Source organism: Gymnodraco acuticeps, unplaced genomic scaffold (assembly GCF_902827175.1).
Source record: "Gymnodraco acuticeps unplaced genomic scaffold, fGymAcu1.1, whole genome shotgun sequence".
Lineage (NCBI taxonomy): Eukaryota > Metazoa > Chordata > Actinopteri > Perciformes > Bathydraconidae > Gymnodraco > Gymnodraco acuticeps.
Window position 1 is genome coordinate 622,576 of NW_022989803.1, and position 25,672 is coordinate 648,247.

General features: G+C 41.5%; 1 protein-coding gene across 2 annotated transcripts in view; it reads right to left on the reverse strand.

Annotated features, from left to right (window-relative positions):
* Nucleotides 1-25,672, reverse strand: part of macrod2 (mono-ADP ribosylhydrolase 2) — a 435,942-nt gene that overhangs the window by 135,543 nt on the left and 274,727 nt on the right. For both annotated transcript variants that reach the window (XM_034227004.1, XM_034227002.1), the window contains exon 6: nt 9,311-9,432. In XM_034227004.1, coding sequence (XP_034082895.1) covers nt 9,311-9,432 — 122 coding nt within the window. The remainder of the gene's footprint in view (nt 1-9,310; nt 9,433-25,672) is intronic.

Genomic DNA, 25,672 nt, shown 5'->3' on the forward strand with positions numbered 1-25,672 from the left:
CATGCTTAAATTGCTTATTGTGGTGTTCTTATCCCATGGCATACGGCGGGAAAGACATCTGTTTAATCAACAACTTTCTTCGACAGCCCCGCAGCTGGGTGCTGGCTGTCGATTCTATTCTCAGAAACTGCAGAGGGAGATGAGCCTCATAGAGATTCAGGAGACCGTCTCCAGGAGCTCCTCACAGCGAGGTACAGCGGCATAGAAAAACATCAAGTGAAACCAGCCTGTGCGCTTGAGTCTTATACGGCTTGACTGTGCTTTAGTACTTAAAATATTTGAAGAGCCTTTATTATTGTCAGAGTACATTAATCTAGAACAGAACCGCTGTCATTTCCCTCACAGAACATCTCCTGTAGGTAGAGTAGCCTTTGTACTGTAGGAGACAGGGTTTAGTCTCTGTGATGATTGCCATGGGCCTCCTGTGCTTGTAATCAAGACACTAGCATGCTCACATCAGCTCACTCCACATAGACATTTTGAAGATTACCTCTTCAATCCCCATCAACTGTGATTACCCCCCTCTTGATGTGTGGAAATGTCACATTTTACATATCCTAATATTTCACCTCGCATAAAGTTCTGCAGTCTTCCCTGGAGTGACGGGAATGTCAAGGGAAGGTAATATGGCTGGCTGTCCTCTTTACCCAGACATGAAGCGCCTCCTGCTGTGAATGTCTCCTTCTTAATCAGGGCATGGGGTAATTGGGGTTCCAATGGCCATTAACTTTGACTAGGTGGCAGACCACTATCAGTGTAATTGGACCTAATTGGCCCTGTGTTGCCAATGATTCGGATCAGATAAATAGCAGTGGCTAATTTAAATGGCATCGTGACCTTTTGAAAGCTTCAGTCTAATTAACCTTTGCATTGCAAGCAGGTAGTGTATGTGGAAGTGGGCTAGAGCTAGACGCAACGCCTGCTGACTGGTGGCCACAGAGAGGTACGTGTTGTAATCACACATTCCTCTGTGGCACATATTACTTATTTAGGCTGGGTTTCCACTCAAGATTTTCAAATGGATTAACACTGGGATAAATGCTAGGATGCTTACAGGTTTTACAAAAGGAACTAAAACGCACCTAAGGAGCGACGCATGATATTGAGGTACAACAGAACGAACATCTATATCTGCTGGTTTAGAGAAGTGCAATTACAAAAGTGTTTACCAATATACCAACAATTAGATGAGACAGAAAATGGGTTGAAGAAAATCCTATTCACCTGACATTTGATGCAAACGGTTTGAGCATTGTCTCTTTAGCATTTGGCCTTCCTCTGTGACATATGGGACTTAACCTTCATTAAACGCAGCTGAATGGAGCCTAGTACAGCAATCAAAAGGTACAGAAGTGTGAAAACTGCTAAAGACTGACATTTAGTAGAATATTGAAAATATGTGATAAGCAGCTGGGGTCTGTTGGGAAAGGCTCCTTTATTCCTATACTTTGAAAACTCTGCTACATAATTTCACCTGGCTGTGAAGGTCTGAAAATGGTCGGCAGCCCATATGCACATTAAGTTCTGCAAATATTGTCATAAAGAAAATGAGCTTGGATTTGACTCTGGAGGAATTCAAGGCATGCACTACTGTACATTGGATTTTGGGCAATATTGACACAAAGACCAACTGCGTTATGTAAGCAGATCAGCAGTAAACCTCTCATTCTTCTATCCCAATTAATGGCACAGTTTACTTTGCTGTGATCAGAAGCCAAATGTGCACAATCATTCCTCTATACTTGTCTCAGCCATTATATAATTAAATCTGTAGTCGCTCGCACTCGCGGACAATAATTTACGAGAAAGGGCAGAGAAGCGAATTGAGGAAAAGTTTGTGCGTGATCTGTTCAGTGCATAAATGGAAATTAATTAATCACTTGGGGCGTCTGCAAACCCAAATGGAATAGGGTGGAGTACAAAGTCGTTAAGTTTGATATGGTAGTATTTGGAAACATAAATAATGACAGACTCTCCAGTGCACTTAAATGAGCAGTAAAAAACAAATTTTCAAATACCACCAGTGACCTACATTAATAAAAGGTTGAACAGTAAAAGTTCTTTACTGCTATTTTTTTTACAATTCATAACAGAGGAGATGCTTTTAACTCTAGTGTGCCAAAATAAAGTTAACCTGCCCTCAAACACCAGCTGTTGTGTTTATTAAAGACACCTTAGGGGCATGGTCACTTATCCCAGTGATACAGCGTTTGTTAGTTCTTCGCTTGCTATCCCTGTCGTGTTAAACCGATTATCTAGTAGGGGCTATCAGCTGTCATCTTCAAGAACGGTGTGCATGCTGATGTTTCACCATAAGATATCGTTTGCAGGAATGCATTTTGGGAACACTGTCGGCCAAAATGAATGGGAGTTAATACTCCTCGCAGCCTTGGAATGAGCCCACAGAGAAGGGAGGCTAATCCTATCATTCTACACCATTCATCTCCAATCCACTTGGCTTTCAGCATTTTTCTCAACGGGCAATTTGTGGCTTCCCTGCTGGATCTCCTCGAAGCCAGTGTGTTATGACTACAAAACACTTCCAGGGCCGCCTGGGAGTCAGAGAGGAGACCACTAAATGCAGTCTGGGACCCTGTCACTGTCCACACTGACAGCTGCCAGCACACTGCCAGAAATAGCTTAATGACAGTTACTTTCAAAAACCATCAAATTGCGGCCTGTCAACGTCAAATTATGAACAAAAAGGAGGCTTAGTTGCCTGTTAAGACTACATTCACCGTTATTTATCAGAACACTCCCCAAAGACTGAAAATCAAGGCTAAATGAAATAAAACAATAATGATGTTTTGGGTAAACATAGTTATACTTTTATTCTATAACGGCCACAGTCAAGGGGGTGTTTAATACGCTCTCTAAAACAAAAACAGAGTCTAAGGCTAGATGGCTTCCAGATGGTGGCGTCCCCCTCTACACAGTCTGTCTGTTTTTGCCTGACAGATGCTATGCTTGCTTCCAGGGAAGAATTTGAGCAGCCTTCCATGACTAACCAAGACAGGGGACCTGCATTAACCGTCTCCTCAGTCCCATGTACTGTATGGCTTAGCAACTCTTTGGAGGAGAGGCACCCCAGGGTCTGTCTGTCCACGGATACAGTACACTCATACTCACGACTGCCTATTTAAATGCTGGTGATCTTTTTTTTTACCAGATAATAACAGCCTACTCTCGATTGCAAGGCATTTCTCTTTTAGTAAGGAGATGATGTGATTGGCAGGTCTCAGTCAGTGGTGGAAAATCTGCATGTTTTATGCACTGCATGGCATCTTAACACACAAACAAATTACAGAAAACTATTTTCCCCCCATCAAATACCTTCTGAATTTTCCGGTAACGCAATAGCGGGGTACTGCTGCGGAGTGATTTTCTGAAACAATATCAGCTGTTTTCAAAAGGACCATGACAATGGCATACATCAGAAAAACCGCGATGAGACCATTTCAATTCTATAACTCCGGACTCAGTGATTAATCGGTGAGGCAGAGTTATTATTACAATTCATGTCAAGAATCAATCCACCAAAATTAGACACACCTGAGCCTCCTTTGGAAGCGAATAACATACTGTAGTGTAACAAGCAGTGAGCAGAGGAGGGGGCTGTTTGACAACGTGCTGCTCCTAACTCTGCTCACAGGCTGCACAGCTCCCCTGTGTGATGTTGCAGAGCCAAGACAGCAACTCTGGCATGGTGGCTGCGGTCAGTCAGAGCCGAGGGAGCTGTGACAGTGTGCTGCTCTTTCAGCCGCAGCAAAGAGCAAAGAAAATCACTAAAGCATAAGAGTCCTCTAGGCAGGGAAGAAATCAGCAGGAGCATTGCCACCACACAGGCACATATGCCCCAGGAAGATGCACGTCAAAGAGCATGCGTAAGTATATACATGCACATGGGCACACATACACGGTATCACTTTCCAGCAGGAACTGCAGCCAAATGATTTGGAAAACAGAACTCAATAGGCCATCCAGTCATCCGATATTTATCTAGAGCCTTAGACTGCGCGAGGGTGTTAAAGCCTGGACCGCTCCAGATAGCTGTGAACTTCACTGTGGGGGTTAAACAGCAGGTTGATCGTCATTTTTCATGCGAAGGCCATTGCTCAATACAGCTTGGAACTGCATCCTATACTTATAGTTTACCCTGTGGGCCAAGGGAAGCCATATAAACAAAATGTGCACATCTGCCTTCACATTTCAGCCAATACAGACTTGGCAAAGTATCCATGAGCATAAAAGCCTTTGGAGACACTAACATTTGGTGAAGAGATTTTTATGCAACAGTTAATGATGAGCTTTCAGTGTTCTCAAACTAAATTAACTTAAAAATGTACTTCTCTGACCTCTTAACATAACTTTTAAAATGTTCTTAATTAGTGCGAATGCTGATTACAGCATTCACCACTATAGTACTTCAAATCTCACCACTATAGTACTTCAAATCTCTAATCCTCTTAAACTGATTTCAGCCAATACTTTGGCTCTCCATAACTTCAGCTTATTTTCAACTACAGAAACCATTCAAATATTAAACTATTCATGCCTTCAAATCCTGTTTTCCTACACCTTGCACCAAATGCTACTCCTTCCACATACTTTCAGCTAGACACTTCATTCCCGTTTTCAAATTACCACAAGACCTTCAGCTATTCAAAATTGACTTTTATTTTTGATATCTTTGAAACTTTTTGAGATATTGAATTTAGTTTGGAGCTTGGTAGAGAGGCCTTTTTCAGATTTTAACATTAGAGTGGATGGGAGCAGCTCGTTAGAGTGCTTTGATTAGAGTCTAGAGTGCTTTGATCTCAAAACAGAGTGCAGCAGTGCCTGAAATTCTCCCCCAAAAATGTTTTAAACTTGCCATAATTCCCAAACCCTACACTCCTCAGACATATTTTTCATGAAAAACGTAGGAAAACCTCTCCTAGGTTGAAAAATAAAAATAAAATAAGAACAAATATTAAATAAAATGCCTCTTGAGGGCATGAAGTGACAAAAACGTTCAACATTCCTCCATTGAAGCCCATTGTAATTTCAGGCAGATATTTCCTCACGGTAGCAGCCACACACCTTTTGTTAAACTGCCAAAAAGGCCACATTATTAACCCAAAACTACACAAAAATTACACTTCAGATACTCAACTTCCTTGACATGCTTCACGTTTTGAAATTTCACAGATATCTGTTACGGTTCTTCCACAAAACGTTCACATGTAAGAGGTTCATCTCTCATTCAGAACAATGGAAACCTGTGATCTCCACACACGTCGTTAGTTGAAATATAAACACCTGTGTAATGGAACACGATGATGTCATCACTCCAACTGACATGCAGCAGACTTCAACAATCCAGCTGTGAAGACGATTTGGGACAGTTTTGAGATTTCTTCAAATGCCGTTGCCATGGCAACACAATGCTCGCCTTGAAACACGGTTTTCTCATAGCTTCAGTGAAAATACTCCAAACAGCCCAGAACTTCACAGGTTTGATAACGATGCAGCCATCAATGCATCTAAGCGTAGTATGGGGTGTCATCAAATATCGTTGCCATGGCGACAGACCACTCGCCATGAAACACGATGAGGCTGTAAGTCCAATGGACACGGTCCAATCGTCCCCCAATCTTCACTTGTATATCACCGGTCCATGCCTCAAGAGCTCTACGCCAAATCTGAGATCTCACCATATGCCGTTTCCATGGAAACACATCCCTCGCCATAAAATATGATGTCACTATAACTCCTATGCAAATGTTCAAAGAGTCCCGAGATTATGGAATTAAACCAATAAATAAAAGCAAGGATAATTGTGTGTTATTGGTGAGTAAATAACAGTGTGTTATTTTGAAAAGAATAACAAATTAGAAGGAAAAAAAGATTTAAAAAATACAGATTTCAGTATTCTGAGGCTCTGAGCCCCATTTATTTTCCTCACAGACGGAAACAAAAGTCAGAAATTATACGATTTAAAATAAAAGCAATAATTGTGGCTTGATATTGAGTAAGAACATGTTTTTATGAACCACACAGCTTCCGGTCTTCCACGACCCGACCGGAGAAAAAGAAGTGTTGCAGGCACGAAACACATTACCAGTAGAAATACATTGCTTTTAAAATCGTGCTGTGCAACACGAAACAAATGGGAAAATCGTGTTGGTGAACACGAATCAATAGATTAAAAATCGTGTTGGTGAACACGAAATGCCATGAGACTGGGTTGGTAGATCAGTGTGACACTGTACACTGGGACAGGAACAGCACATCACTGAAGGACAGGAAAAGCTCTTCCATCTCATTTTTGACTTCTGGGGATTCTAGTAAATGTTCCGTTAGACACACTGATCTGCCTCAAGGTAAAGGAAGTGCATTTGCAGTTGTGAAATGCTGTACTATTCCCAGTGTTGTCCCTGTCTTGATACAATCACAGAGTTTGAGGAGATGGCTGTAGTAGCCCGACTGTTTAATAGCCTAAAGCAGGGGTGGGGAACCTCCGGCCTCCGGGCCGTATACGGCCCGCGAGACAATTTGATACGGCCCTCGAGATAATTTATAAACACACGCAAAAAAGAAAAAAATGTAAGAAATCTAGACCGCAAAAAAATTAAACAAGCGAGTGCCTGTTTTTCCTGGCCAAGGTCAGGGTCCTTGAACACAACACGAGCCTAACGTGTCATCACGTGGTATATGTCTCGACTGACAGGGGTGCAGTTCTGACGGAGAGCACCAGAACGCCACTCCAGCACTTCAGTTATTGACTGTACTGATCATACAGTCAATAACTTTGTTGTTATTAGCATCTGGTTAGCTAGCTATGCTAACGAATATAAGAAGCTTTTTCTCCAACCAGTGAGGTAAAGGCACATCTTTATATGATCATTATAGTTATAAAAAAATAAGAGAATAAAGTAAACAGGTATAAAATACTATATGACAGTAAAAAAAAGTTTGAAAGGGGAGTGATTTGTCATATTCATAAAGAAAAATAAATCTGCTTCCAGTTCTGTTTCATCTGGGTGTTGAGAGATGTATCCATAGATCTCCTAATGTTGCTCCCAAAGTGCACCAGATTGATGCCCCCCACTTAAATCATGTTCACATGGATAGGAAACTAAATATATTTGTACACATCTTGTGTCCATATCTTTCTGTTTTGGTGGTCACGACACACCGTGCACGTGCATGAATACGCGAGTCATGGTGAGATATCTGGATTAAGAGGTTGCTCTTTCTTTGCACAGAATGAAATGAATGGGCTGTGATTTTGTTTTTTTTAAGCAGAGGTCAATAATTTGTACGGCCCTCTGAGGATATTGTAAAAATTAAAATGGCCCTTGAGAGGAAAACGGTTCCCCACACCTGGCCTAAAGGGTGGCCTTGAGCTCTAAGTAACAGGGATTAACTACCCAGCTCTGCTTCTTTTTAATCTTTCATGCTGAAGTTTATTTTGTGTTAGGCTTTGTTTTGACTCCTATTCCTTTGTAATGCCCTGGAATCCCCATTAGGGAGCCAGCCGTCTTAGATTCCCAAATGTAGCGCCCCTTTTCCCCCCACTTTGTAGACCCACTTGGCGGGGTGCCCGTCTTCGGTGGGATCTCTTGTTTCTCTCAAATAGCAAAACTCACGGTGAGACCCTTTCAGAGGAGTCAAATTGAGCTTAGTGCTGATCATCTAACCAAAAACGTGGACTCATTGTACTCTGCACCTAGAGAGACCCAGGACTGTCTGTTAAGGAAGAATTAGAACTAGCACCTCTGTGCAATAAGCCTTGCATATCAAGGCAGGCTGGGGGGAAAATAAATAAAGGCCAAATCTTTGCAAGAACAAAACGCTATTTCCCTTTTGCTTTTTGTAAACTTTCCGTTGTCCTTGCAGCAGGGAGATACAACATGCACAGTGGCTAAGAACATGTAATGACTGTGTTCATCCTACAAGGCCAGTCAATCACACAACACCAGTGTTTTCATTGAAGCTAGTTCAACACAGAGCAGCTGTATAAATACATTAGACAGGATCCAGGCAACTCATTGTAAAAACAGAACCTCTGTTTCTTATAAATACACGGATTATTGGACAAATAAATCAAGAGATAGGCTTTTACTAAATACATCTTTGGAATGTGCCAGGAGCAAAGAAAGGATTGGAACGTTTGTGTATGAAAGAAGACAAGCTGGTGTTGTGTTCCTACAATGAGGCCTGAGGGGCCAGGGCTGCAGAGTAGGCCTCGTCTGTGCCCTACAGTCAATTATTCTATTGTTCAAATGACATTGTAATTTAATGTCATGCTTGTGGCTCATCCTATCTTCACGGATGCGGCTGTTCAGCAGGCATGCTGCTGATTTTGATAAAACTTCAAAAACACTTACCACAACAACTTCCGTCATCATGCTTAACAATCCATTTAATTGCTACCTAGAGGTGTCTGTTGCACTTATAAGTCATCAACAGAGCAGGAATTTGTCACAATCATCTTTAATGAAACTGGCACTCATTTATGCATCCTCTCTGTTGTTGAGTACTTCCATTGATTGGCTTCTGATGAGGCTGTGGGGCAGCAGGCTGGTGCAGAAAATGTGATTTGTGGCTATTTGGTGTGATACTGATTTGTTTACCCTCTGTGGGCAGGGCAAATCCATATATCACGTGGACCAGACAGAAACATACGGTCCAGAACATGCGGGAAGCAGGGCTAGTGTGTGAAGGATTGGCCGCTGCCAGCTGTGGATTGTGTGGGCATTGTCTCATCTAAAACCCTTCTGATTCAGCCACATTCACTAAACCCTCTGCTTTCAAAAGCTGTGTTTAAAAGCTCAAAACATAATGAATCAAACATGTACGTCAACACCTTTAAAGAATTAAAGAAAGGTCACAGTTCTCTAACCCAAAAGTGGCTTCCCAAACAAAGATGAAGAGGAAAAACTATGCAGTTGTGTGCAGTGGCAATACTAAGTGGTGCATTCAAAGGCCTGCCTTTCATTTAATCACAAGCCAAAGTAGTCGACATGAAAAGCCTTCATTTGACAAACATGAAACATTACCATTTTGTTGTATTCTCTGTTGCTATTGTCTAAATAAAGAAGATTAAGGCTTTTCAGAACTGTATCTGAAATGAAAGATGCTAAATCCTTTTGTTCTTGTACCTTTTCCAAATTTCCTAAACATTTTCAAACACAGCTTTTCTCGCTGCAGGCTTATTTACTGTCAAGCAAAAACACAGAAGCCCATAATTTGCTTCTTTCAAGCTGCACAGAACAGGGACTAATTTCTCCTCAGATGAGTGCTGGTAGTGTACTGTACTCACCACAGTGCTCAAGTCATTCTCCTTCATCAGCCTGAGGGAGTTCTGGTAGCAGGAGGTGAGGTCGTTGGACTCGGTAGGGCCCACATGACCTCTGGCCACCGGGCCCACGGTGTGGATCACATCTGTGGGGAGGAGACAACACAAAGCTTTTCAGCACAGGCCATCTATCAAGGTTACATCAGCGCCTTGTAGTGTAGAGATAATGCTGTCTGAGCAGTCGGGCAAAAGTTTAAAGAATCTGCAAAATCATCATCAAATACCAAACACGATTACATTTGTCTTCACAATGACACAATGGGGACAGCATGAACAACCCACTGCCCGAAATGAATTCATTTATTCAGTAAATGAAATGGCAGCTTAGATGGAAAAATCAATTACAAGATTATTTTATGCCATCTACTCACATATTCATATATCTCTCCGTACTCTCTTTCCCTCTGCATAGTAATGTCTTTACCAGTCAATCACTGGTCTCCTTGTCTGGCCTGGCCAGACTGAGGAATGCAGCTTCTTAATTGAATCATAGGGGTGATGACAGGAAAATAAGAGAATCTAAGCAGTGACTTGACAGAAACATAATCTTCCACATTCTGCCTGACTACCCTTGGCCTTCTCAGCACTGGACAGGCAGGACAGGTCAACATCAATAAACCAGAAGTTACTCTCCTGCATCGCCCACACAGCATTCCAGAAAGGTTGGGCACACAAGTTGTATTTACACAGACTCAATTTAAATATAAAATTAAATGTTACTTTACCAAATACATTAGTTAAGTAATATCGAGTCCTTGTATACTATGATAAATGGAGCTATGACTTTATAAATGTTGTTGTGTTTGTTTCGAAGCAGACTGTTTCAGAGTCTACAGTACAGTATCTGTCTTTTACTTTATCCAGCGTTATTGGCTGTTGAATCTCAATTCGTGGCACATTAAATATAGATCAGATGTTACTCATATCTTTGCAACTTAAGGCATTAAGTCCCTATTTCAGTGCACTAAAATATTAAACCCTGTGGAAGTATGAATACTGATAAATGAAACCCTGTTCAGGTGAGGGCACACGAGGAAAACACAGCAGCCTCGGCGTTTACTCATAATATAAAACACTTAGCTTAACTTTCCCACAGAGTCAATGTAAGTTATATTACTACTCTACTTGACCATAAATCATTTATGGATTCAATGTAGTTCTCAGTTGTATGTCTGGTTGCTTAATAGGTCAGGATGATGAAATACATTGGGAACCACTATAATCAAGAGGCTTTCACTGGTGTTGCAAAGGGGAGATATTTTCTGTTGGAGAGGTAAGAAACAAGGCGATCCCCAGCTCAGCTGACGACGAGCTGTAATGAGAATGGAGCTGTCTCAAGTGTTGTCTTTTTCAGAATAGTAGGCTGATTTTGCACAGCACAATGTGGTTATAATAGGACACGTGGTAAGTTGTTTACCGTGCATAATTCATGAAATTCTTCACTACAAGAACGGCAACATGCCAATTAGAGTGAGGGCAAGCGCCAAAGACCAGACTACTGGTGAATTCAGGAACATGTAAATATTTCTTATTTCACCAGTGCCGAAGTCCACTTGTATACTCAACACTTGCACATCAAATACATATTTATACAGCTGTGTTACTGTAAGGTAAAAGACACATTGCATTTTGTAAGGGATATTACAGGAGGAACTTTAGAGCTTCAAAACCCTCAGCGGCTGCTTTAGTATCTCCGTTAGCTAGTCAATAAATCAAACAAAAACATTATTATAATTTGCAATAAGTGGTAACTGGCCATTAATCTGCTGCAAATTGTAGGACATGTATTCAAAAAAGAACTTGTTAGTTTGATTTGTATAGTCCAGTCTTCTGCATGTACACCGAAAAATTAAAATAAATTCAGATTAGTTAAGTAAAATTAATAAAGAATAAGCATGTAAGTGGTGTGCATTAGCTGTGAGCAATTTAACCTTGAATATGCTCTTACCAAAAGGTGAGCACTCTAGGAAAATACTTGATTTTTCCAATGTGTATGAAGACTCAGGAAATTGTTATTTATGACCGCAATGTTTTTCAATACATAAATTATCCAAAGATGCTCTTTGTGATAAGAGTTTGAAAAGCTCTGGCAGATAATCCATCCAACCTGGGTCTTCATCATTATTGTTCCCTTTCTCCTGGTGGAAGCCTCAGCTTTTATCATTATATGCATCCATTAGCTGACAGACACATTTCAGTGTATCAGTGTTGCTGCGATCCTCAGAAGCACATAGCGACACATGTATACCATTATCTCTGTGCAACCTTCGCACAAAAGGCACATAAATCTCTATCTTTGCAGGGTTGAAAAGATTACTAGCGGCCCTTTTGCTCTTGCGGGGGCTGGGCTTGATTGCGGGGATGATAAGGGATGCAGTAAAAAACATCAAGAGACATCCAGATGAAACACATTAGAAGGGATGCTCTTGCTTAGTATGTTGAAGGCAAATTAATCAGTCAATATCAGAACATTTCAAATCTTTAAAAAGATGTACTCTGCAGTCCTGACCTTTAACTTATTAAAAAGATTACACTTAATAAGTGATACAAAAAAATGCTAAAGGGAGAGTGAAATAAAAAGCCTTAAACTGTTAAGAAACAGAACTACATAATTACCATGTAGGACCAACAATCAGCCAAGTCATTTAGGAATTTAACAAAACACGTATTTATCACACATACAATAAAATCCCAACTACACACACCTCCATCAAGGCCTTTGCCATGTTCCACCATGAGTTAATGAGCTTCCATCCCAGCAATGTTTTAGCAGGGTTTTTTTTTCCAATATCTCCAACAGATTGTTCATTTGGTCTCCTGCTGGGGGCTACAAGGTCAGTAACACAATTGAACCAGCAAAGACTGATGATTGCCATTCAAACCATGCTTTATTTTTCCATGAGCCTACAGGCTTTCTGAAGAAAAACAAACACAATGAACAATAAAATATATGTTCTTCTTTTTAATAGAGTCAAAGATAATTGCGTGTTAAACTCCAAGGACCAAGTTAAATACCATAACCAGGCTGAAGATTGATTGCCTTTTGTGCTTTGATTAGTCCTTATAAGGATACACACTTTGTATGGCAACACACGAGTGAGAGCTTTATTTTCCTCTGTATATGTCTAAATGTGTATCCTCTATTGCTGTGAACGCTCAGCATGAGCAGGTTTTCCACTGACTGCAAACTGCCCTAACATTGATTCAGTGCAGTCTTTAAGATTGCTGCTTGGTCATTTTCCCCCAGTGCATGCATTATGGGGGCCAGTTTTAGACTTGTAATGTGCCGTGATTAGCACACATTCCTCCCATAAATTCTTGAAGGTCAATATAAAAAGCACTGAAATGGGGAAACAAGCAGATTCAACAGACAATTCTTGTTTTTTAGATCTTTTTTGTTTAGCACTTTCCTGCCTTGTGTTGTTAAGAAATCACAGCAAAAGAGCATTATAGGCAGGGGTGCACATAACTTTTTTGCCCTGGTTCTCAAAGGAGCACCTGGAGATGTTGCTTGGTACTCATCCTTAAAATGAAATAAACCGTAACTTTTGAGGGGGTCTTGACTTTATTTGCCAGACACACGGCACTGAACACACATGCAGAGGTGAACACAGAACACACATGCAGAGGTGAACACAAGACAACATTAGCACGAGCAGTAATCCTACAAGCTGTCATCACTCCCTCCTGACTGTTCTCCTCACTGTCTTCCTCTCTGTCAGACATGGTAGCTGATGATGTAGGCCTACTTCTTTCTCTCTGGTTGAGTCTGCGATTAGCTGCTTGCATCCACAAGTCAACAGCTGGGTTTGGGTCGAAAGTCTCTGTTGTCATCTTAGACAAGTGGATGTAATCAAATAAGTATGTGAACATAACCAATAACCTACCATAGCCAATAACAAATGAATGTAACTTATTTTATTTGTGTTGTTCATTCATATCTTATTTTACCTTAAAATTTATTTATGCATTTTTTTTTATCTCTCCAGTTTTAAAGGATATTTTTGGTTACTGTCCTATAGTATACATTGGAATGATTTAAAACCTGTTTATCCCAATAATTATAAAGGAGTGCCTTGGAAATATGTGTTTACATAAATTGCGACCAAACCGTTTGAACTTAGACTTTACCTCACTGAGCTGTAGTTATCAGTCTGAATGGAGAGGACTCTCCCTCCACATTATTGTAGAAACATCTTCTTCTTATATCCGTTAGAGCAGCTAGCACGGCACCAGATTCTAATAACAACAGCGCTGGTACCGGTGCACCCTCCCTCGCTCACTCGCATTTTGGCTGTGAGCTGCGGGCGCCAGATAAGCCAACATCCCCCATTTTCATCACTTACAGCGTCCATCGTACAGGGCAAATGAAACGTGTAACCGGGGTGAAAAGGGTGTTACATTTACTTAATTATGAATATTGTTACATCAAGGCCAAAAATTAGGATGAGCCCCAACGGTCAAAATGTTTTTTTCCCTCCCAGAACTGCCAGCGCAGCGCCTCCACAGATCTGGCGCCCTAGGCGAACATCTAGCCAATGCTACGGGCCGACCCTGAGTTCATATCATGGTTCATACATGTATGCAACTCGCAAATATCTTTCTCTCTCTCTCTCTCTCTCTCTCTCTCATCTCTCCTCTCTCCTCTATTTTCTATTTTCTCTTCTCCCTTCTCTCTCTCCCTTTCTCAATGTTGGTACGCAAATGCGCTTTGTTTCAAATGACCCGGTGCTCTTTTTTTGGCGGAGGTGCGCATGCGCACCGGCGCACCAGTTATGTGCAGCCCTGATTATAGGGTGCATTACGTGAGAGGAGTATTTGACCATTCCCTTAAGGTATTTGCAAAGAGTGTAATGTTCCTACTACTCTGGAGATCAATGGGTGAGGTATAAAGGGAATTTATTATTTAATGTTTAACAATAATGTTAAATATTAACTGCAAAGTGTAAAAATCCCTTTTGAATGATCAGTGACATTTTGTAGGTTTTGTTGTTTTTTAAACTGCTCTTAACTGGACTGCTCTTAGCTGGACTTCTAATTCCAGTTCGAACTAGTTCCAGACTGACACAAATATAGCAAATACTAAAGCAAACTACTGGAAGTCATTAAAAAGAAAACTGTGATGCATGATATTTTTTTCTTTATGCAGAGCTATTCAGATGAGAAACACATCTTGACATATTTCTTTAAATTCCTTACTGCATAGGCTACTGTGCAGATGCATAATGTTGGTAAATACAAATATCAGACAGGGAAACAATTTCAGCACATTCGTGAAAGTAAAAGTCTCAGATCAGCAGCAAAAGAATCCTAATATTAAAAAAAAAAATCCTAATGGGGAGGATATCCCTAGTGGTAATTGATTTTTCTGAAAAAGCCTGCTTTATAAGGGATGGGCTGGACACAAAGTGACCCTTCACCATCCCAGCTTTGAAGCACATGTGTGAACATCTTGTACAAGCCTACTCAAATATTCCTCTGCTTACCAAAGGGACATGCTTACTTCAAAGTCACCACTTTTTTAGCAACTGAAACATCTTTTGAAAGATCGAGACTTAATTTAGAAGAGAAGTGCTGTGCTTTTTCCGAGAGGGACCAGCACTTCACAGCCTAATCAATCTTTCATTTGTACGTGCCTGAGCTGACTTTGAGGCTGCTTTACCATTCCACATAAAAACTATTCCAAAAGGCTTCGACACGTTTACTGTAGTGTGACTGCTCCTGAATGGTACAATTCTTGCCAACAACTGTTAGTACCAAAGAGATATGTGGATATGTGAGCCTCATTTATATCTATTATAATTCACAAGAGCCAGCAGACAATAATCAAACTACTTTCGTGCTGCCCATGGCAATTATCCTCCACACTTAAAAATCAACAAAGCACATAATGACTTTAAGCCCATTAAGAAATTCAGCCAAATTTCATTTAACTGCAGTCCCAATTTTCATGGGGTAAGCCAGATTTAGCATGGAGAGTGGAACATATACGTTCGTGAAGGCCTTGCTGGTATAATTAAAATGTCTCTATACATTTCTATGACTGATGCTGAAAATCAGTTGGATAATCTAAAAGTCAAGAGGTACAGTAGCTCAGTGAATCACTTACTTGAATTGTAAAGGGTGGATCAGCACAGTGAAAAGGCTGAAGCTGAAATAGCCTCTCTATTGCTGTTAAATAAGCAGAAAGACCAGAACTTATCTTTAAAATAATAACAAATAAAAAATAACATATATACTAATAATATCAGAAAAAGCAGCATCTCCCAAAAATGATGGGTCTATTATAAAAATTGCTTCTGAGGAAAGTGAATCGCGGCTGATAAAAACGTAGGATTGGTGAAATCTAGAAGAAGTCGCTTGTTGTTGTGCAACCGCTGCCTGTCTTGTGTTATATAAGACTTGATTTAGACAGGCTTTACAGTGTAATGCATCACAGCAAATTGAAGAAAGAAGATCAATAAAGTAACACAGCACTCGCTGAAATCTCCTGTCTGTGTGCCATTAATATTGAATTTCTTTGTTGTTTTTTTCCCTTAAAACATAAAGAAAACAAAAGGGGAAAACACAGGAGAGTAAAGGAGTGAGTGTCATTTAAAGGGCAATTCAATGATAAAGTACACATTGAATACATCTTTAATTGAACTGCTCTCTTTGGGTCAAAACTTTTAAAGAATGTTTCACTTACAGCCACACCCTAATCTGTGATGTAACATGGGTATTTTTGCTTTACAGTTGATGGACAACACAAGCTGGACATCGGTTTCATAACAAAAAAGTGCAGCAGTCGTTTTCATTTAGAAATGCATACAAGTAGAGAACATTCATTTAATTTGATAACAAGATGAAGACGTAATTATTAATATTGTCATTATCCCGTACACTACAGTACACTCAGTGCTCTATAATTTCATGCTCTATTCAAACATTGCTCAGCGTAGGCAAGCAGTCAAAATAAAGCATCACTTCGTTAACGTTTCTATACATGCTGGGTATAATTAATGACTACTTCCACACATCTAAACATGACAGCAAATAAGTGCTAGTGATTGTGAAATGAGGGGACACGTCTATCTGTCAATCACCAAGCTGTCTCTAAGCCTTCATCTGTATATGTAACTCACTGTCAGAGTGTCAGAGCGCTACACGACATGTTAGAGTTTTGGCAGGTGAGGATCACCATCCGTAAACATGGGTAACGACTATAGTGTGGATTCACAGAGCCACACTGTGCCCAGTTTAGGTTTCTTTTTAACCTATTGTGCCACTTGAATAAACAAGACGGTATCAATAGTAAGAGAGAGATAAACAAAGAGTTGGGCAAGGTTAAAGATACGTCTGACTTAATAGCATAACTTAGCTGTTAACCAGTGAAAGATTTGAGCCAGATATAGGCCTAATGGGTGACATACAGTGTTATTTAAATGTTTATGTACTGTATATACTTGTGTTTTGTGTTTCTACTCTATGTTTACATGCTTTAATGTTACACTGTCTGTCTGAATATAGCTGGATTCACCCTTGTGAACCCTTGTTTTCTCATCTTTCTCCTTGCAGCCAGCTTTTCTAACATTCTGCTCTGATTGGCTTGTGAAAAATAAATTCTGCACTTTTGAAAAGGTAGTTCTCAAGCCAGTAGTGGCAATACTCAGATGGGATCATTATACTCTTATGAACCTGCATTTGACACAGGAAGGGATGTCAAATCTGATTGGCTTATTGGATCCCATGTTTTCTGAAATAGGAACCCCTGTAATACAAATGACTGGGTTGTCCTGTTGTTCACTTTATCATACTTGAAAAAAATAGTTTTTCATGACGTTTAATTATAAAGATAAATATGACATTGGCACGAACACACACTCAAAAACTCGATTAAACAAGATAACTTCTTATGTTGGGAGTTACACAAAAACTTAAATAACAGGCAGAGATGGGTGGTTCTTAGCATTGAAGAGAGAGTGTGTGTGTACATTGTCTGTTTCCAGGGGATGTGTGTGTGACAGAGTTGAAGCCTTGCCTCTTAGGGCAGGTTACACGGCTCCCTGATGGTTCTTTGATGGTTATGTTGTAATATATTTCATCAATAATCAGGTGAGTGTAAATGTATTTCTCAACTCCTTAACCTTAAAAAGGCAAACAACACCCAATAGACCTCTAACAGTTCAGGTAAATGCCCAGTTACCTCCCACTATATATGCACGTACTGTTTACAGTCGCTGCCAGCCACTACCACTTAAATTCTTATTTTATAATACCCACAAGAGTGACCACATTTCAAGTAATTAAGTGTATTTTGGCTTGATTGCTAGTCTGGACCCTCTCAGCACGCACACAGCTGTTCCCATGTTGGTCGCTGAGGATTACTAAATGAAGTGTGTACACCCCACTCGGACATGGAACTGGCGTTGTCATGGTGACAGAGAGTGCGGTGTGATCCCCTAACGCTTGCGGAAGCTCCAGTCGGAAAGAGGCGGCTTTTTGCAGACCTGGAATCGTCGGCCGCATGCCGAGCAGACACAGTTGTTAGTGCCTTAATATTCCCTTCTTTAATAATGGATTAGGGGTGTCTCAGTGATTATTCATACCCTTGGCTTTCAAAGAGCTTCTCCATTGTGAGTGTCACTGAGATTCTGTCACACTTAAAAGAGAGGAAAGGGCTGAAGAGCAAGAGAGAAGCAGTTTTAGAGGAAGATCACACTGCATCATGCATTATCACGGAAATGTTTTTGCTGATTGTGAACAATCATTATTTGATAAGAGTTCATACAGAACAAGGAGATTTCCCTAATGTGTTTTTCTGCATTGAACTTACTGAATGGTACATGCTGAGGCTCCTTCAGTGCCAGTTTTTTCCACTGGTGACCCCGAGTGACTCAAGACGCATGACATTTTCATGAAGCACTGATCAGCGCTGTCAATCAAGATGCATGTATTTCCATCTTCCAGTCACAGGAAGTGGCTCAGTCAGTAGGGGCTGGGAGCTGTAGGGTCGCCGGTTCAAGTCCCCGACCAGACCTAAAATATGGAGTGTAGACTGCTACTTGGAGAGGTCCCAGTTCACCTCCTGCCCTGCCGTGGTGCCCTTGAGCAAGTCACCGGACAACCCCTTCCCCCCTCACTCCCATTGCTCCCTGGGCGCTGTACAATAGCTGCCCACTGCTCCTAGTACTAGACTCCTGGTACTAGGATGGGTTACAGAGAACAAATGTCACTGTGTGTGCTGTGTGCTCTGCATGTGTGACCATTAAGGTTTCATCCCTCCCAATTCTATTCTACACTGGAGATACATATACAGCACATACAGACACGTATAATACAATCCAGTCTTCCTTCAAATGTCAAGAAGCTTTTCAGGTGAACAAAAAAAGACTACTTAATTTGAAAGCCATCTCTCAGCCTGCTGGCACATGTGTCACTGCTTTACTGTACTGAACAGGAGGCAAGGTAGGTGTGTGTGTGAGTGAGTATGCATCGGCCGCATACTGAAGGACAAGAACATTGGGGGGGTGATGATTGTTTTGCTGTACACATGCTGTAAGGGGGCCCCGGTAGTGTCTACAGGGACGACAGGCCCAGAGTAAAGACAGAGGGAGAAAGTCACCCAGCAGCACTGCCAGCTGTTTCACTGCTCTGGGCTTCCTATAACATTCCTCTAAGCTTGAATGAGCTGCCATGTGACACCGCTCTCAACAGCACTCGCTAGTTCAGTTGCCTGCTCTTTTTTTCAAGTTTTTCAAAGCATTTTCTGAATGTTTTAAATAAAATGTGAATACAAGAGTAGTTTTGCCATGCATGAGGCAAGACTGGCAATGTACAAATCAAGTCACCACAATTTGTAAACTTCTTGACTACACCGGGAAAATACCATTTGAAATGTAGCAATTTAAACAGCGTATATATATATATTTATGTATGAGCAAAAATATGCATGTCAAAGAAAAGGGATAAATGCAGGGTACTAAAGAGCATACCAGACATAACGGCTGCACACATTACACACATGATCCACATAACATAATAGATTGGAAGAAAGCTATTTCAATAACTGACACTTAGTCATACCTTTGTTGGGTAAATTGAGAGGAAATGTATTCCATTTCAGCTACACCATAGTGTCTCATCAGTTTGTTTGAAGTGTCTCTGCAGGCACGGCATGGCTTTGTGGTGTTGGAGCTCACAAGCAGCGTGCAGTGAAACTGTTGAACATAAGAGGAAGCCGCCCTGCTGGGTCAACCACATTCACGTTGCGAGGAAAATACAATCTGTATTTTCCTGTACAACATAGACCCCCAGAAACACCTCTGAGGGTAGCTGTTGAGGAGTCTGATGGGGTTGCCAAACTGCAGGCAGGTCTGCTACATTTGAATTCAAACGTAATCTATACAATCGCATACAGCAGGGATCTACAATATGTAATGTTCACCTGCCAGCTCCACAGCAGCATGGAACATGGCATGTCTTTAAAAGCTCTGTTTTCTTTGTATCAAATGCACACAACAAACCACATGGAAAATGAGTATACAGCCTTTCATCTCTGCAGCTGAACATTAGACATTGATGTTGCTACCTCTCTTCAAGTGCCTCTCATCATTTCTCTGATTAGGGCACCAAACAGCCAGAGCAGTCCATCATAATTCTACAGGGGTCTGTGCAAACAGGTCCTTGAGCTTGTGAGTTGAGCTTCATGAATCTTTTAAATGTCAGAAAAGTTTACACACACATACACACAGTTGTGGAGGCACAGCTGCAGGGCAATGGAAAGTGATGTGGCCTTCACAGATGCTATTACCCGTCATTTCAATTAAGACATATGCGCCCAATGTGGATTTGATGGAGGAAGACACTCCGGGTGGAGAGATTAAGCACACTCTCATTCTAGCAACATGTGCCAAACGCTCTCCAAATTATCTTAATGACATTAATTACAAAGGAGCATTCAACTCTGTGTTTGGGTAAGTAACGGTTAGGGAATGGGAATAAATAGTAGTTTGTGGCTTTATTGTATTCACAGACAAGAGGCTAGTTAACAATCAAACTAAATTATTTTCCAATTCTCCAGAAAAGCCAGTCGTATTGACGTTAAATGGAAAACTAAAGCATGCACACAAAACGTAATGTTCCCAAATGTATGAAACAACTATCAGGCCTTCACTTCATATTAAGACATTAATAACGTAACAGATTGTTTATCTGTTCACAAATACAAAATGGAGCTAAAAATTACCAAAATAATCCATCAGTTTCTACTGTCTTCGTGCTTTCAACTCCGTCAGCTTCTTTGCTCCCATTTCCTTCTTAACGACTTGATAAAGTGGGTCACTTCAGATTATAGCCTGAAGCAAATAAATATTTTTGTTAATCAGATAATAACTTTTGACCTTCTGCTCTTTTAAATGAATGATGAACTCTCCAATCTTGGACCTAAATGTGGCCCTGCAGCACCGAGTAGGAGGACGTTTTTTTTGCGCTCTCTCTTATTTTCGGAGTTCAAAGTAATATGATAATGCCACGAGGCCTTTGAAAATAGTGTTACTACATTTCAAAAAAATTGTCAGACAGTTGCTAACATGCTGACATTCACGAGGCTGCAATAAGAACAAACTGCGGGGGGGTGCATCATCTCATGCTGATAGCGCGCGCTCTCCCTGGGGCTGGACTGAAGCCTGTCTTCATGTGAATGTGAAATGGTTATTTAATCCGGTCCTGTTACGGAGAGCACTTGTACCTTTTTTTCTCTAAACAAATAACAATGTATTTTATACTTATTCGTTTTGTGTGAATCAGCAGAGACAGAAATCAAGAACATAACAAATCAGCTGCTCTCGAGATATTCATTTATTGGTCTATTCATTTATTCATAGATTTTGCAGCCATAACATCTATGAATCAATTATATATGTTAGTATATCTGTCTCCTTATTCTACACACAAAACAGTCTTTTGTAAAAGTGTGTCCTTCCACGACAAAAATAATCCAAAGTGTGGGTCAAATGGAAATAGTGGGCAGTGACCTTTAGGATAAACCTTTCGTAAAAACCAAAGGACATCGCTTTTCTTTCTATTTCCTGCACTCTGTCTGGCAGGAACGGGTGACACTTAAGTTACTCTCAGTCCATAGCTCCACCGAACCGACAGCCCACTTATCAACTCCTTTCACATCCACACTGCCACTCATTACTCATGTATTCATAGCCTGTGCAGTTTAATTACAAGACTAATCACAACAAACTATCTCCTTCACCACTGAACCGGCTGCCTTGGTAATGCGGGCCTGAGGGATTCTACACAGCTAATCAGTTCCATGTCCGCTGTTTTCCTCAAGATTACCACTGCAGCTACATAATACCTACTACGCATTATCTTATTTGGACCAACCAGTTCAATAACACACTCACGCATTTTCAGAAACACGACAATGTCGATGCTTCACTAGTTAATTAATACACTTTTCTTTTCAGAATGAGTGCACTTCCCGGGAAACAGCGGGAGCCAGATGAAATAGTCCAAATTCAGGTATAACAGCATAAAACTTAAAATGTTATATGGCTGGGATTCAAGCATGAGCTCTTTTTGGGAGAAAAAGTGGTGTAGCAAACCATCGAGCCACTTTGCCAGCTCACCATGATAGCAGCGTTGAGGAAAATCTCCTGTCTTTTTTTGCTTCACCTGTGGGCATTTTGCTTGTTCAGAGGATGACCTCCCTGAAATGACACAAGAATGACTACGGCGGTCCTATTTTTCTAAAAGACTTCAGCTAGTGGAACTGGGGTATGGCCCCATTACTGCTCCATGTGTGAAGGCCACCGGAGCAGGCTCTTATCTGTGCCTGTTTCAGGTTCCTCCTCTGAACAATCTCTGACAAGAGCCCATCCAGCCAGTGCTGTCTCTCAGGACCGGTCCGGGGTCCTATAAAATACACTCCCGCCGGCACTCGCATACAAAGACGGATTATCTATAACAGCGTCAAAACTCGACCATCAGTGTGAGGCATCACTGACAACTTCTGTGAGAGGGCCCCTTCGAAATAAACAGAGGTCATTCTCACCCCTCTCTCCAAACACCCACGTAGACAGTTTCAGGGCCCCATGTGGATGTAGAAGAACTGTGACCAAAGCTCTCCAGGGAGACTCGACGGAAAGAATGCACCTAGCTAGCAGTGGTACACCTGCCACATACTTCTTCAAAGAACGCACATACACAGTGTGCTGAATGCCTGCTTGTGCAACGCGACAAAATAAGAAACATACTCTTATGGGAATACATTACTCATAGTACAACACATGGCACAGTACTGATCAAACATGTTGGAAAACAGTTGAAGTTACCACACAGCGGGAACACGTGCACTGGGTGCTGATGCCTTAGATTGATGGTAAAGTAAAATCTCATTAGGTGTTGGAGTTGGGCCCAGTGACGTCTGTTTTCCAATTCTCTTTCCTTTTTGTGTTTTTGTCTTTGCCTCCGCAGTCTCTCCTACTTTATGTATGTTATCCTGTTTTTCTTCTATCTTTGTCCATCTGTCTCTCAACGGTGTTGTAAATGAAATCTGTTGAACGTCTAAATTTAGCTAAATGTTTATGTGTAGAAGACAGGGGCGGACTGGGGGGAAAAAGTGGCCCGGGGATTAATTGACAGACAGGCCCACTTAATGCGCGGCATGCATCGGCCGGCCGGCGACGAAAGTATGTTACTTAACAAAAACCCTATGCATTTTATGTTATTTTGGACAATTATTCATATAGTAATCACATTACCTGAGCCCTTGAGTTGCCTAGAGCAAAATAGTTACGGCATATATTTAGTGATTTTAATGTTAACAGATCATTGATGCAATAACATTTTGACCCAATTTGCCTGACTTGACACATGGAATAAAACATGGTCGTAGGAAGCATCCTCAATGTGGGTGAGACAATTTAACAGGGGGTGTGGGCCGGTGGTGGACCTCACCTCCTCTAGGGGGGTCCGGGGGCAAGCTCCCCCGGGAAGATTTTTTTTTAAATGTTGAAGTTAAATGCATCAATCTGGTCCATTTTGAGAGCAAAATTAGGGACTAAATCTATGGCAGTCAGTAGGGGCTTGGACTGTGAGCCGTAGGGTCGCCGGTTCAAGTCCACGACCAGACCTATTTGGAGTGTGGACTTCTACTTGGAGAGGTCCCAGTTCACCTCCTGCCGTGGTGCCCTTGAGCAAGGCACCGGACATCCCCCTTCCCCCCTCACTCCCATTGCTCCCCGGGCGCTGTACAATAGCTGCCCACTGCTCCTAGTACTAGACTCCTGGTACTAGGATGGGTTAAAAGCAGAGAACACATTTCACTGTGTGTGCTGTGTGCTCTGCATGTGTGACCATTAAAGAGGGTTTCATCCCTCCCAATTCTTCTTCTTCTTCAACACCCATATAAAACAGAACTGTAAACAGATTAACTTTTTCTTTCAACATTTATGTGAACAGCAAGTGGAGGCAAAAGTGACTGCACCCAAAACAATAAACCTGCTAGCTAACTAGCCTAAACTCAGTAACAGAATGTGGGCAACACGTTCTTCTCCACAGCCGCGCGACCTCTGAGTCAGACATCACTTCCCCCTTTTCTATCCTACAGGTACAGCCGTACAGCCACTCCCCCTGAACCCTGTTGTAACAACATAATAATCTTTTTGGGGATGCAGCTTGGGATGTGAGGACATGGCTTAGAAAGGGCGTGTCGCCTTCTGTCCTGCCAGTGTTGGCAGGACATTAATTAAAATGTCGAACTCGGACTTCATTTTAAGGACATTTCGGCCAGGGGTGTAGAGCTATATGTGTTTAAACACCGGATTGGCAAAACAGGAGAGTGTGTGCACCAGTCTGCCTTGATCTATGTATTCATGTCTGTGACTCTCACAGTATCTGCTGCCCGCAGCTGTTTTATAGAAGGAAAACCTTCTTCACTTCATGAAATCTCTGCAGCACCAGGAGGCAGCGGGAGGGTTAACTCAGCCTCTGAGAAGAGGAGCGCGCAGTGCCTTTCACGCACCGCCTTCACTGTGTTTACCTTCAGAATCATTAGAAAGGCTAAAGAGCGGTGTGGCTGATGTGTTTTAACCACACACACACACACACACACACACACACACACACACACACACACACACACACACACACACACACACACACACACACACACACACACACACACACACACACACACACACACACACACACACACACACACACACACACACACACACACACACACACACACACACCACACACACACACACACACACACACACACACACACACACACACACACACACACACACACACACACACACACACACACACACACACACACACACACACACACACACACACACACACACACACACACACACACACACGGTTTTGTGGGCTGTGATGATTCGGCTGTACCTTTAGTAATGAATATTAAATGTTATGAGGAAATCTTTCCACCAATAATTCCAATAAGTAATCCAAAATGTATTCACTTCAGGTTTACGAAAGTAACTGTAATCAGATTACTCGTTTTTCAAATGTAACGCGAGCTGAATACAGTTACTTGATTTTTGTATTCTGATTACGTAACACCGTTACATGTATTCCATTACAACCCAACCCTGGCCACACCCCACTGGGCTGGGCTGGGCCGGAACACTTACAAATGTGGGCCGGTAGGATTTAGGCAAAAAAAAATCCTACCGGCTTTGTTTTTTTTGGCCCTCCGGCCCACACACAGCACCGGCCCACCGGGGAAACTCCCGGTATTCCCAATGGCCAGTCCGCCCCTGGTAGAAGAAGCAAGGTCATGTGTAGCATCGGTCCGCTCCCCACCTGCTTTAGTGCAATTCCTTTGCCGTAGGTATTTATCAGATGCAGCCATTCCTGCAGCGAGGGGCTGTGCCACGCTGTGCATACGCTCACTTTGTTACCCCCGACAGAAATGCCTCACCAGGGAGAAGACCATATAAACTCCTGCCTTTTAGTGGCAGGGGAAATGCTGGGATATATACATTTATGGGGTCTGTTTCTGAGCGCTATACTAAACTCAGAGTTTGACTTTGCCACTGCATTTCACAGGCTTTTCAAGAATGCTAAGGTGACTGTTTTAAACAATGGATAATGAAGGTTCGTCTCCTAATTCCTATAGGAGGGGTTTAGATATCTGCTCATGCCATCAGACAGGGTACATCAAGATATAATACAGTTTATATACAAATCATTTATTCTTTTACTAAGCACAAAAAGTCGTTTAGGTGGAAAGTTTAGATGGAAAAGTGAAAGATTTTGTGAAGTAGGTTTATTTTTGGTAGAGAGAAGTGG